This window comes from Pagrus pagrus, assembly GCF_965226575.1.
Source record: "Pagrus pagrus genome assembly, chromosome: 4".
In the NCBI taxonomy this organism is placed as follows: domain Eukaryota; kingdom Metazoa; phylum Chordata; class Actinopteri; order Spariformes; family Sparidae; genus Pagrus; species Pagrus pagrus.
In genome coordinates this window covers 12,389,834-12,401,740 of record NC_140188.1, presented here as the reverse complement: position 1 = coordinate 12,401,740, position 11,907 = coordinate 12,389,834, and the positions used below count along the sequence as shown (strand labels likewise).

At 41.4% G+C, this 11,907-nt stretch overlaps 1 protein-coding gene across 1 annotated transcript; it reads left to right on the top strand.

The window, feature by feature from the left end:
• Positions 1-239: 239 nt before the first annotated feature.
• Positions 240-11,079, top strand: LOC311255834 (uncharacterized protein; the record flags this gene model as incomplete). The annotated part of the gene is made up of 16 exons (XM_084350486.1): positions 240-442; positions 573-843; positions 1,006-1,815; positions 1,951-2,181; positions 2,358-2,481; positions 2,642-3,554; positions 4,682-4,826; positions 5,316-5,372; positions 5,579-5,659; positions 5,963-6,026; positions 7,699-7,861; positions 8,004-8,274; positions 8,525-9,331; positions 9,464-9,694; positions 9,882-10,005; positions 10,166-11,079. 16 exons carry the CDS (start codon positions 240-242, stop codon positions 11,077-11,079), a joined length of 5,409 nt encoding a protein of 1,802 aa, XP_084206612.1.
• Between the last annotated feature and the right edge of the window lie 828 nt (positions 11,080-11,907).

The window sequence follows — 11,907 nt, the reverse complement described above, 5'->3', positions numbered from 1 at the left end:
AAAAAAAATAAATAAAAATAAATGAAATAAAAAAATCAGATTGATCAGGTCTTCTGTCTACTTTGGGTCAATCAGAGGGATCAGTTTTGTAGAGGTGCTGTGATGCCTGGAGAACTGTATAAATAAAAAAAAATAAAAAATTTACAATGTGTTCTCATGATGATTCTTATGGTAGAAAAAGCTATAAAGGAAAGGCCCCAGGTCAGGATTTGTTTCATTGAAGGGGAGGGTAGCTCATGATGGATTGGATAACTATTGCTTTATTCACTCTGCTGGCAGTAACAAAGTCAGAGAACCAAACATGCAAATTGATTGGACAGACAGGGTTCATGGAATTTTCAAAAGAAGGTGATCTTATGATAGCAGGAGTTTTCTCTATAACTAGTACACGCACACTAATAGATAATGGCTACCAGGCAATTCCATATGCATACTGCACAAAGTAAGTGACTTAAACATGCAATGTCATAGCACAATAACATGTTTTATGTGCCACTCTGATGTGTTGCAGAGTTATCAGGTGTAATAACTTGCTTGTCAGTAATGTGTCAACCCTTACCACTTCTTTACAGGTGGAATGACAGAGAATTGAAGTTTGCCCGGACAGTGATTTTTACTGTGGAGGAGATCAACAGGGATACTAAGCTCCTTCCTGGAGTGAGTCTTGGCTATAGGCTGTACAATGGTTGTGGAAGTGAAAACCTGATACGAGCAGCTGTAGAAGCTGTAAATGGAGAGGATTCAAAAGGCTGCAGTGGTCACATCCAGGCTTTCGTAGGCCATTCATCCTCTGGAGTGAGTAAATCCATAAACAGCCAACTAAGTCCACTGTCTGTTCCACAGGTGAGAAAAAATAAATGGCATATAACTGCAATCTATCCTTATTTAACATTCTATTTGTTTTTTTGTTATATATATCTAATGTTAATGTTTATATGATGTTATATATATATGTATATATAGATAGCGTAGTTTGCACATTTTTGTTTCTTTCGTTTTTTTTAGGTTAGCCACCTTTCAACCTGTGCTTGTTTGAGTGACAAAAGACTATACCCCACCTTCTTCAGAACTGTGCCAAGTGACCGCTTCCAAATCATCGGTCTGGTGCAGTTTATGAAATACTTTGACTGGCAATGGGTGGGGATTATTCATTCTGAACAACTGTATGCAGAGCAAGGGACGGCTGAATTCACTAAGGAAGCAATGAAGGTTGGCATATGTGTTGAATACAGATTACCTTTCTCTAAGACATCTCAAATCATTTCAAAGTTGGATGCTATTGTAGAGACACTAAGGGAATCCTCATCAAAGGTGGTCCTGTTGTTTATGTCTCTGTCTTACACTAAATCATTCCTATCCAAAATGGAGAATTATAACATAACTGGAAAGCAGTGGGTCGGCAGTGAGTCTTGGATCACACAAGCAGACCTGGCTTCTGTTGAGAGAAAAGACATTTTACAGGGGGCAATGGGCTTTGCCCTCCCTCAGGCATCCATACCAGGTCTTGCTGAATTCTTACTCAGCTTGAAACCTTCTGATGAACCACAGAGTGATATAATTAAAGCTATCTGGGAGAAGTTCTTTGACTGCAGCTTCTCTCCATCAAATACCTCTGCTATGTGCACTGGCACAGAAGATCTCAGGACAGTCTCCAGTGACTACACAGATGTGACACATTTCAGGCCTGAGAATAATGTGTACAAAGCTGTGTACTTGGTGGCATATGCCCTTCATGCACTACTGCAATGTGAAAATGGGTCTAATCCCACCACGGGAAAGCCCTGTGTGAACAAGAATGAAGTTCAGCCTAAGTTAGTAAGTTCTAGTCAATTCATTTTTATTGAATCATTTTCATTCAAGGTCCAATTGGATTACAAAATGCCCTGATTGTTTCTCTTTGGCTTGCTTGTTGTAATGAGAACTATAATGTGTCAAATTGTCTCTCTGAAGGTGTTGGAACATATTAAGTATGTGAACTTCACCACAAAGAATGGGGCCAAGGTTTTCTTTGATGAAAATGGAGAGTCAGTTGCCCAGTATGACTTAGTTAACTGGCAGATGAAAGAAGATGGCTCTGCTGCGATTGTGAATATTGGTCAATACGATACCTCTTTTCCAGACGGGAAAAAATTTAAGCTTAAAGCCAACACCAAAATAGTTTGGGGAGGAAACAGTGATCGGGTAAAGACAGTGGAAAGTTGCATGTCTAACCCTTGTTCTCTGAGTGTTGAGAGAACTTTGGATGACAGCTGAATAATAACCTTAAATTCATAGTAACTTTTCCATTGCAATGTCAGTGATGTTCAAAACATTTGGTTGTATTATTGACTTTAATATCCTGTGTTTTGCCTTTTCAGGTGCCAAGGTCTGTCTGCAGAGAACCCTGCCAACCAGGGACTCGTAAGGCCATAAACAAGTTTAAGCCTGTTTGCTGTTTCGACTGCTTTGATTGCCCCGAGGGAACAATAAGTAATCAGACAAGTTAGTAAGAATTTTCAAGTTGAATTTTAGTCATGTGTATTGTTTTCCGTATGTATTAAAGGGTATGAGAATAATAATAAAAAAAAATGGTTTGATTGTATTTTAATGAGTTGTAAATGTATTTCTATTTGAATTTTGTATGATTTCACTCTTTTAACAGATTCTCTGGACTGTCTGATCTGTCCGTCTGAATTCTGGCCAAATGAAAAGAAAGATCAGTGTCTACCAAAACCTACTGAATACTTGTCCTTCAAAGAGGTCATGGGGGCACTTTTAACTGGATTTGGCTGTGTTGGTGTATTTTTATCCCTTCTGACAACTATAGTTTTTTTGACTCATAAAGAGACTCCCATTGTAAAAGCCAACAACTCTGAGCTTAGCTTTTTGCTTCTCTTCTCATTAAAACTGTGTTTCCTGTGTTCTCTGACCTTCATCGGCCGGCCCTCTGAGTGGTCCTGCATGCTGCGACACACAGCATTTGGCATCACCTTTGTCCTCTGTATCTCTTGTGTTCTCGGCAAAACTATAGTAGTTTTAATGGCCTTCAGAGCCACACTTCCAGGCAGCAATGTCATGAAATGGTTTGGTCCTACACAGCAGAGGCTCAGTGTTCTGACTTTCACCCTCATTCAGGTTCTGATTTGTATCCTTTGGCTGACAATCAACCCTCCATTCCCAAAGATGAACATGAAGTACTATAAAGAAAAGATCATCTTAGAGTGTGCCCTGGGTTCAGCTGTTGGATTCTGGGCTGTGTTGAGCTATATCGGGCTTCTTGCTCTCTTGTGTTTTATACTTGCTTTTCTTGCTAGGAAGCTGCCAGACAGCTTTAATGAAGCCAAACTGATCACCTTCAGCATGCTGATATTCTGTGCAGTCTGGATCACATTCATCCCAGCATATGTCAGCTCTCCTGGCAAGTTTACTGTAGCTGTGGAGATATTTGCCATCCTGGCATCCAGTTTTGGTTTGCTGGCATGCATTTTTTTCCCAAAATGTTATATTATTATCTTCAGACCAGAACAAAACTCAAAAAAACATATGATGGGGAAAATACAACCAATAATTCTTTAGTCTGTAGTTTAGTGTCCCCTAAAACAAATAGTAATACAGTGACCATAAATAAACTCACTTTGTCGAATAGTCTGGTAGATAATGTAGAAACACAAGCTATTGTTGGAGCCTAAATCATGACCTTTCACTTGTTGTGATGTGTTGAATAAATTAAATACACTGACTTGTGTTCTTTCCTGTGTTTCTTTTGATTATACTGTATATAGTCTATGAAATCAACCAAAATGTTTCAACTTGCAGTTGTGTAGCGGGGTATTCTAGAACAAACTAAGAAATATTGTAAAAGTCAAAATGATAGGTAGCACAAAACATTCTTTCCTTTATCAATAAATGATAAAAAAAAAAAAATAAATCTAGACACAATATGCAAAAACATTTTTTCATCACTCCACTTAATATGCATTGATTTGGGTATGAATGGTGCAGACGTGTCACTACCCTTTTCTAAGTGCCCTTCCAAATATCCATAGTTGGTTAGCTGCAGCACTTACAACAGCATTGGTGAAGTGAATGATAGGTGGTGAGCCTGAGGTGGTCAGTATCATAGTTTAAACATTTTGTATATCACATTATTAAAAACTCCTTTGCTGGACATCAGTTGACTGTTAATATTTAAATTTCAGGTTTAGTCTTATTTCTGATTAAACAAAAAACATCAGGTCAGTTTTGTAGTAACATTATGTAACTATTTTATCTAAATACAGCTTCAAAATCCTTCTGATGGGATTTAATGGTGTGTCTCAGCCACTGTGATAGACACGTCATCGATAGCAATAATCCATCATCAATTAATCAATCAATCAATCAATCTTCATTTGTATAGCGCAAATTCACACCAAAAAGTCAGATCATGACAGTTTCCAAACTGAGCTGGTCTAAACCGGGAGATTATGGTCGGCTGTAGACCTCAAGGGGAAAACACAGGTACTGAGGTGAAGGATGAATTATGCACAGGCAATGAGACATTAATACATTCCCAGGATGTGTTCTTCAATGTCACACAGCTCAGTGTCCTATGTAGAGCTAGTAGATGTATGTATATCTAGTTGCTAGATGGTTGCTAGATGGATTGAACAGCTCCAAAGGCTTGGAGCTGTTCAATCCATCTAGCAACTTGCCCTTCCAGCTCTTTGAAGGACATTAACCATGTCCTGTGGTTAAGGCAGTCTTGGCTTTGTCTTCTGGGGCCATGGCCACCTGCTAGTACCCACTCTGGAGGTCTAATGAGGAGAGCCATGCTGAACCAGAGACTCTTCTATCCACAGCAGTGGGTAGGAGTCCTTCACAGTTTTGTCATTCAGCCGGTAGCTGAAGCGGAATCTCGGGCTCCCGTCTGTCTTTGGAGCCATTACAACTGGTGACACCCATGGACTTTCTGATGGCTCAATAATGCCACCATCCCTCATCCCCCTGTATCATCTGGTCAGCCGCAGCTTGGCGGGCTTTGGGCAATCGTCTCAGCCACTGGTGGATTGGCTGTTCATTCCCTGTATTGATGGAGTGCTGAACCAAATCTGTTTGTCCCACGTTGTTGGGGCCAGTGGCAAAACTACGTCAATACTCATAGATGAGGTTCCATAGTCTATCCTGCTTTTCAGAGTTAAGGCCTTCTCGATTCTTCTCCCAAATGTCTCAGACAGTTTTGGGGCTGCTGACTCTGCTGCGGAGATGGGGACCACACAAGCAGTCTGTATGACTGCAGGGGGGTGTGATTGGGTGTGTGGACCTCATCCTGGGGTTATGGGGTCATTATCGGACAGTGGAAGAGGGGCTTCCTGCAAAAGGGTCTTCCCATTGTGGAGGACCAGGAGAACACGGTAGGTCCCTTTCTGCATCACTGTTTCCACCTATCCTGTCGGTCATTTTATGAAGTGTAAGGATCATGAAGGAAGGGGATGGACGTCCCGTCCCTCAACGTTACAGTGCATGCCCTGAAGTCTAGTGTCACCCCTGCTGCACACAGAAAGTCGGGTTGGCAGGCTGAGTAAGTCCCTATTTCAATCTGAACCTCCCACCTCCCCAGCATCGGAGCTTTCCCTCCGGTAACTGTGATGAGTGCAACATCGGTGGCTTGGAATTGGGTTCCAGTGAGCAGGAGGTCTGGGTGAAGGAGTGACACAGTCGAACCCATAACCAGCAGTGCTTGGGTCCATTGGCCATTAACCAACACAGGTACTCTACAGCAGTCAGTGGTGAGTGTGACAGGGGTGACAAGAGCATGGGTGATAGTGAGGTGGAGTGCTTTTGCAACAGGTTGTGGATCATTGTCTGTGGGGAGGGAAAGGTGGCTCGGGTTGCTCCCCTCTACACCGAGCCTTGAGCGTTTTACGGCTCTGGCGCCTGCAGGGCGGAATCAGGCACTGTACAAAGGCACCATGTATGACCTCTCTGGTGACATCTCCAGCAGGCTGGGTTCTGTCTGGCCTCCAGTGACATTGCTCTGCGTTCCGAGCCCGTGGAGGACAACTTAGGTCCAGGAGGCTGAAAGGCCTGGTTCCTAGGCCGTACAGAGGCCTTTCTGGGTTGGTAGTCCAAGCCTTCTGTGAGGATGTCTTCCACTGCCAATGCTTTCTCTAGTGCTGCCTCCAAGTTCTTGGACTTGCTGGAGTAAGGGAAGGGGCAGTAGGCCGCAAATGAAGGCTTCCTTTGTTAATAACAAACGCGTTGTATCGTCAAAATCAGGAAACCCCCTTTGTGCAAGGTAGCGCAGCTCCACCACAAACACCCCTAACTTCTCCCCGGGTTCCCGCACTCTTTTGTCGAACCTCTGCTGCATCGCGACTGCAGGGGTGGTGCTTCCAAACCGCCTCTCTAGGGCCCTAAATATAGCTTGTGGATTTTCTAGGTCAGCTGTGGTCACATCCAACAGTACCCTTCTTGTCTCCCCCTCCAACGCAAAGACTAATTGAACAGCCCTTTCAGCTGTGGACCAGCCATTGGCTGTTGCTAGGAGCTCAAACTGGGTGCAATAGGTTTCCCAAGAGGCCATCATAATGCCCCACTTTTATGTGGCTGCCCCTAGGGACAGGGTCTGGGGTTGGTTTTTGAAGAGCAACCAAGGCAGCACTCAGTGTGGTTGTCAGGGAGGCACCAGGTCCTCTTGTTGGTTAGCAACAGCAGCCATGGAACTAACAGGGGCTACAATGGGGGACCTACACCTGTCTAGCATAACATTAGCATCAGCATGGCTCTCCATTTCTTGTGGTTTATTAACACAGCCTTGTGGTTCTCCCATCGTGGACATTATGCTGCCTCTAGAGCTCTTCAGAAAATTTCCAAAAGCACGCTCCATGGTCGAGGTAAGTTTTGGGTGCATGTACATCATTTACCTCTGTGTTACCGGCGCGTGGCCGGGGAATTACGGCAAATTGGAAGGGGCTTTTTTCTACAGTGTCGGGGACATTGGTCAGCAATGTGGCCAGTGCTGAGTGAGACTGCTTTTCTGTTCTCCTTACAACTTGGCTGGCCTCCGTTGGCTTTATCCTCGGTGTTTCTGACGAGGTGTACGGGTTAAAGAGGTCGGACTTTCCGGTTCGTTCAGCCATTTCGTCCCGCGGTGTTAGCTAGCGGCCGTAGCCCATGTTTGTGTGGGAAACGGAGGCTTGGTGATCCCACTTCTGACACCAGTGTAGCGTTTGCGGCCCAACAATGCGGGCTAGCTAGCAGAATGACAAGGACACTGTGACTGAAGTTTTAACCGGGTACCGGGTTTAATTCCCCTTTTGTACAGGCTATCAACAGGGTTGCACGAGTGCCCAAAACAACAAAGGTTGATAATCGAAAACTGGCTAGCTATCTGACTATATTTGTAGCAGCTTCTCTTCACAGGGTTTTTCCCCGAACTGCCTGCCTATTTCCCTCCACTTTGTCCACCAAAAAAAAAAAAAATCAGATTAATCAGGTCTTCTGTCTACTTTGGGTCAATCAGAGGAATCTGTTTTGTAGAGGTGCTGTGATGCCTGGAGAACTATGTAAATAAATTTTTTTTTTTTTAAAATAGATAATTGAGAGTGTGTTCTCATGATGATTCTTATGGTAGAAAAAGCTATAAAGGAAAGGCCCCAGGTCAGGATTTTTTTCATTGAAGGGGAGGGTAGCTCATGATGGATTGGATAACTATTGCTTTATTCACTCTGCTGGCAGTTACAAAGTCAGAGAATCAAACATGCAAATTGATTGGACAGACAGGGTTCATGGAATTTTCAAAAGAAGGTGATCTTATGATAGCAGGAGTTTTCTCTATAACTAGTACACGCAAAGTAATAGATAATGGCTACCAGGCAATTCCATATGCATACTGTACAAAGTAAGTCACTTAAATATGGTAAACATTTATTCGATGTCATAGCACAATAACATGTTTTGTGTGCCACTCTGATGTGTTGCAGAATGATCAGGTGTAATAACTTGCTTGTCAGAATGTGTCAACCCTTACCACTTCTTTACAGGTGGAATGACAGAGAATTGAAGTTTGCCCGGACAGTAATTTTTACTGTGGAGGAGATCAATAGGGATACTAAGCTCCTTCCTGGAGTGAGTCTTGGTTATAGGCTGTACAACGGTTGTGGAAGTGAAAACCTGATACGAGCAGCTGTAGAAGCTGTAAATGGAGAGGATTCAAAAGGGTGCAGTGGTCACATCCAAGCTTTCTTAGGCCATTCATCCTCTGGAGTGAGTAAATTCATAAACAGCCAACTAAGTCCGCTGTCTGTTCCACAGGTGAGAAAAAATAAATGGCATATAACTGCAATCTATACTTGTTTAACGTTGTATTTGCTTTTTGTTATATGTATGTATGTATATATATATATATATATATATATATGTATATATATATATAGATATATAGATAGATAAATAGATAGATAGATAGATAGAGATAGATAGATATGATGTTAATGTTTATATAATGTTTATGTACTGTATATATAGCGTAGTTTGCATGTTTTTGTTTCTTTTGTTTTTTTAGGTTAGCCATCTTTCAACCTGTGCTTGTTTGAGTGACAAAAGACTATACCCCACGTTCTTCCGAACTGTGCCAAGTAGCCGCTTCCACAACATCGCTCTGGTGCAGTTTATGAAATACTTTGACTGGCGTTGGGTGGGGATTATTCATTCTGAACAACTATATGCAGAGCAAGGGATGGCTGAATTCACTAAGGCAGCAATGAAGGTGGGCATATGTGTTGAATACAGATTACCTTTCAAGACATCTCAAACCATTTCAAAGTTGGATGCTATTGTAGAGACACTAAGGGAATCCTCATCAAAGGTGGTCCTGTTGTTTATGTCTCTGTCTTACACTAAATCATTCCTGTCCAAAATGGAGAATTATAACCTAACTGGAAAGCAGTGGGTCAGCAGTGGATCTTGGATCACACAAGCAGACCTGGCTTCTGTTAAGAGAAAATACATTTTACAGGGGGCAATGGGCTTTGCCTTCCCTCAGGCATCCATACCAGGTCTTGGTGAATTCTTACTCAGCTTGAAACCTTCTGATGAACCACAGAGTGATATAATTAAAGCTATCTGGGGGAAGTTCTTTGACTGCAGCTTCTCTCCATCAAATACCTCTGCTATGTGCACTGGCACAGAAGATCTCAGGACAGTCTCCAGTGACTACACAGATGTGACACATTTCACGCATGAGAATAATGTGTACAAAGCTGTGTACTTGGTTGCATATGCCCTTCATGCACTACTGCAATGTAAAAATGGGTCTAATCCCACCACGGGAAAGCCCTGTGTGAACAAGAATGAAGTTCAGCCTAAGTTAGTAAGTTCTAGTGAATTCATATTTATTAAATCATTTTGTATTAATGGTCCAATTGGATTACAAAATGTCTTGATCGTTTCTCTTTGGCTTGCTTGTTGTATTGAGAACTACTACTACTACCTCTTTCTGAAGGTGTTGGAACATATTAAGTATGTGAACTTCACCACAAAGAATGGAGCCAAGGTTTTCTTTGATGAAAATGGAGAGTCAGTTGCCCAGTATGACTTAGTCAACTGGCAGATGAAAGAAGATGGCTCTGCTGAGATTGTGAATATTGGTCAATATGATACCTCTTTTCCAGACGGGAAACATTTTAAGCTAAAAGACAACACCAAAATAGTTTGGGGAGGAAACAGTGATCAGGTAAAGACAGTGGAAAGTTGCATGTCTAACCCTGGTTCTCTGAGTGTTGAGAGAATCTCATTATTGTTATTTAATTTTGGATGACAGCTGAATGATAACCTTAAATTCATAGGAACTTTTGCAATGTCAGTGATGTTCAAAACATTTGGTTGTATTGAGTTTAACATCCTGTGAATTGCCTTATCAGGTGCTACGGTCTGTCTGCAGAGAACCCTGCCCACCAGGGACTCGTAAGGCCATAAACAAGTTTAAGCCTGTTTGCTGTTTCGACTGCTTTGATTGCCCCGAGGGAACAATAAGTAATCAGACAAGTGAGTAAGAATTTTCAAGTTGAATTTTAGTCATGTGTATTGCTTCCAGTATGTATTAAAGGGTACGAGAATAATAATTAAAAAAAATGTTTTGATTGTATTTTAATGAGTTGTAAATGTATTTCTGTTTGAATTTTGTATGATTTCACTCTTTTAACAGATTCTCTGGACTGTCTGATCTGTCCGCCTGAATTCTGGCCAAATGAAAAGAAAGATCAGTGTCTACCAAAACCTACTGAATACTTGTCCTTCAAAGAGGTCATGGGGGCACTTTTAACTGGATTTGGCTGTGTTGGTGTATTTTTATCCCTTCTGACAACTATAGTTTTTTTGACTCATAAAGAGACTCCCATTGTAAAAGCCAACAACTCTGAGCTTAGCTTTTTGCTTCTCTTCTCATTAAAACTGTGTTTCCTGTGTTCTCTGACCTTCATCGGCCGACCCTCTGAGTGGTCCTGCATGCTGCGACACACAGCATTTGGCATCACCTTTGTCCTCTGTATCTCTTGTGTTCTCGGCAAAACTATAGTAGTTTTAATGGCCTTCAGAGCCACACTTCCAGGCAGCAATGTCATGAAATGGTTTGGTCCTACACAGCAGAGGCTCAGTGTTCTGACTTTCACCCTCATTCAGGTTGTGATTTGTATCCTTTGGCTGACAATCAACCCTCCATTCCCAAAGATGAACATGAAGTACTATAAAGAAAAGATCATCTTAGAGTGTGCCCTGGGTTCAGCTGTTGGATTCTGGGCTGTGTTGAGCTATATCGGGCTTCTTGCTCTCTTGTGTTTTATACTTGCTTTTCTTGCTAGGAAGCTGCCAGACAGCTTTAATGAAGCCAAACTGATCACCTTCAGCATGCTGATATTCTGTGCAGTCTGGATCACATTCATCCCAGCATATGTCAGCTCTCCTGGCAAGTTTACTGTAGCTGTGGAGATATTTGCCATCCTGGCATCCAGTTTTGGTTTGCTGGCATGCATTTTTTTCCCAAAATGTTATATTATTATCTTCAGACCAGAACAAAATTCAAAAAAACACATGATGGGGAAAATACAACCAATAACTCTTTAATCTGTAGTTTAGTGTCCTCTAAAACAAATAGCAATACAGTGACCATAAATAAACCCACTTTGCTGAATAGTCTGATAGATAATGTAGAAACACAAGCCTAAATCATGACCTTTCACTTGTTGTGATATGTTGAAAAAATTAAATACACTGACTTGTGTTCTTTCCTGTGTTTCTTTTGATCATACAGTATACAGTCTATGAAATCAACCAAAATGTTTCAACTTGCAGTTGTGTAGCGGGGTATTCTAGAACAAACTAAGAAATATTGTAAAAGTCAAAATGATAGGTAGCACAAAACATTCTTTCCTCTATAAATATCTGCCATCAAGGTGTCAATTAGTTGGTTAGGTAGTTATTAATTAGTACTTAAATCTGGACACACTATGCAAAAAATTTTTTTTATCACTCCACTTGATATGCAATGATTTGGGTATGAATGGTACAGACGTGTCACTACCATTTTTTAAGTGCCCTTCCAAATATCCATAGTTGGTTAGCTGCAGCACTTACAACAGCATAGGTGAACTGAATGATAGATGGCGAGCCTGAGGTTGTCAGTATCATTGTTTAAACATTTTGTACATCACATTATTAAAAACTTCTTCGCTGGACATCAGTTGACTGTTAATATTTAAATTTCAGGTTTAGGCTTATTTCTGATCAAACAAAAAACATCAGGTCAGTTTTGTTGCAACATTATATAACTATTCTATCTAAATACAGCTTCAAAATCCTTTTGATGGGATTTAATGGTGTGTCTCAGCCACTGTGATAGACACCTCATTGATAGCAATAATCCATCATCAATTAATCAACCAATCAATCTTT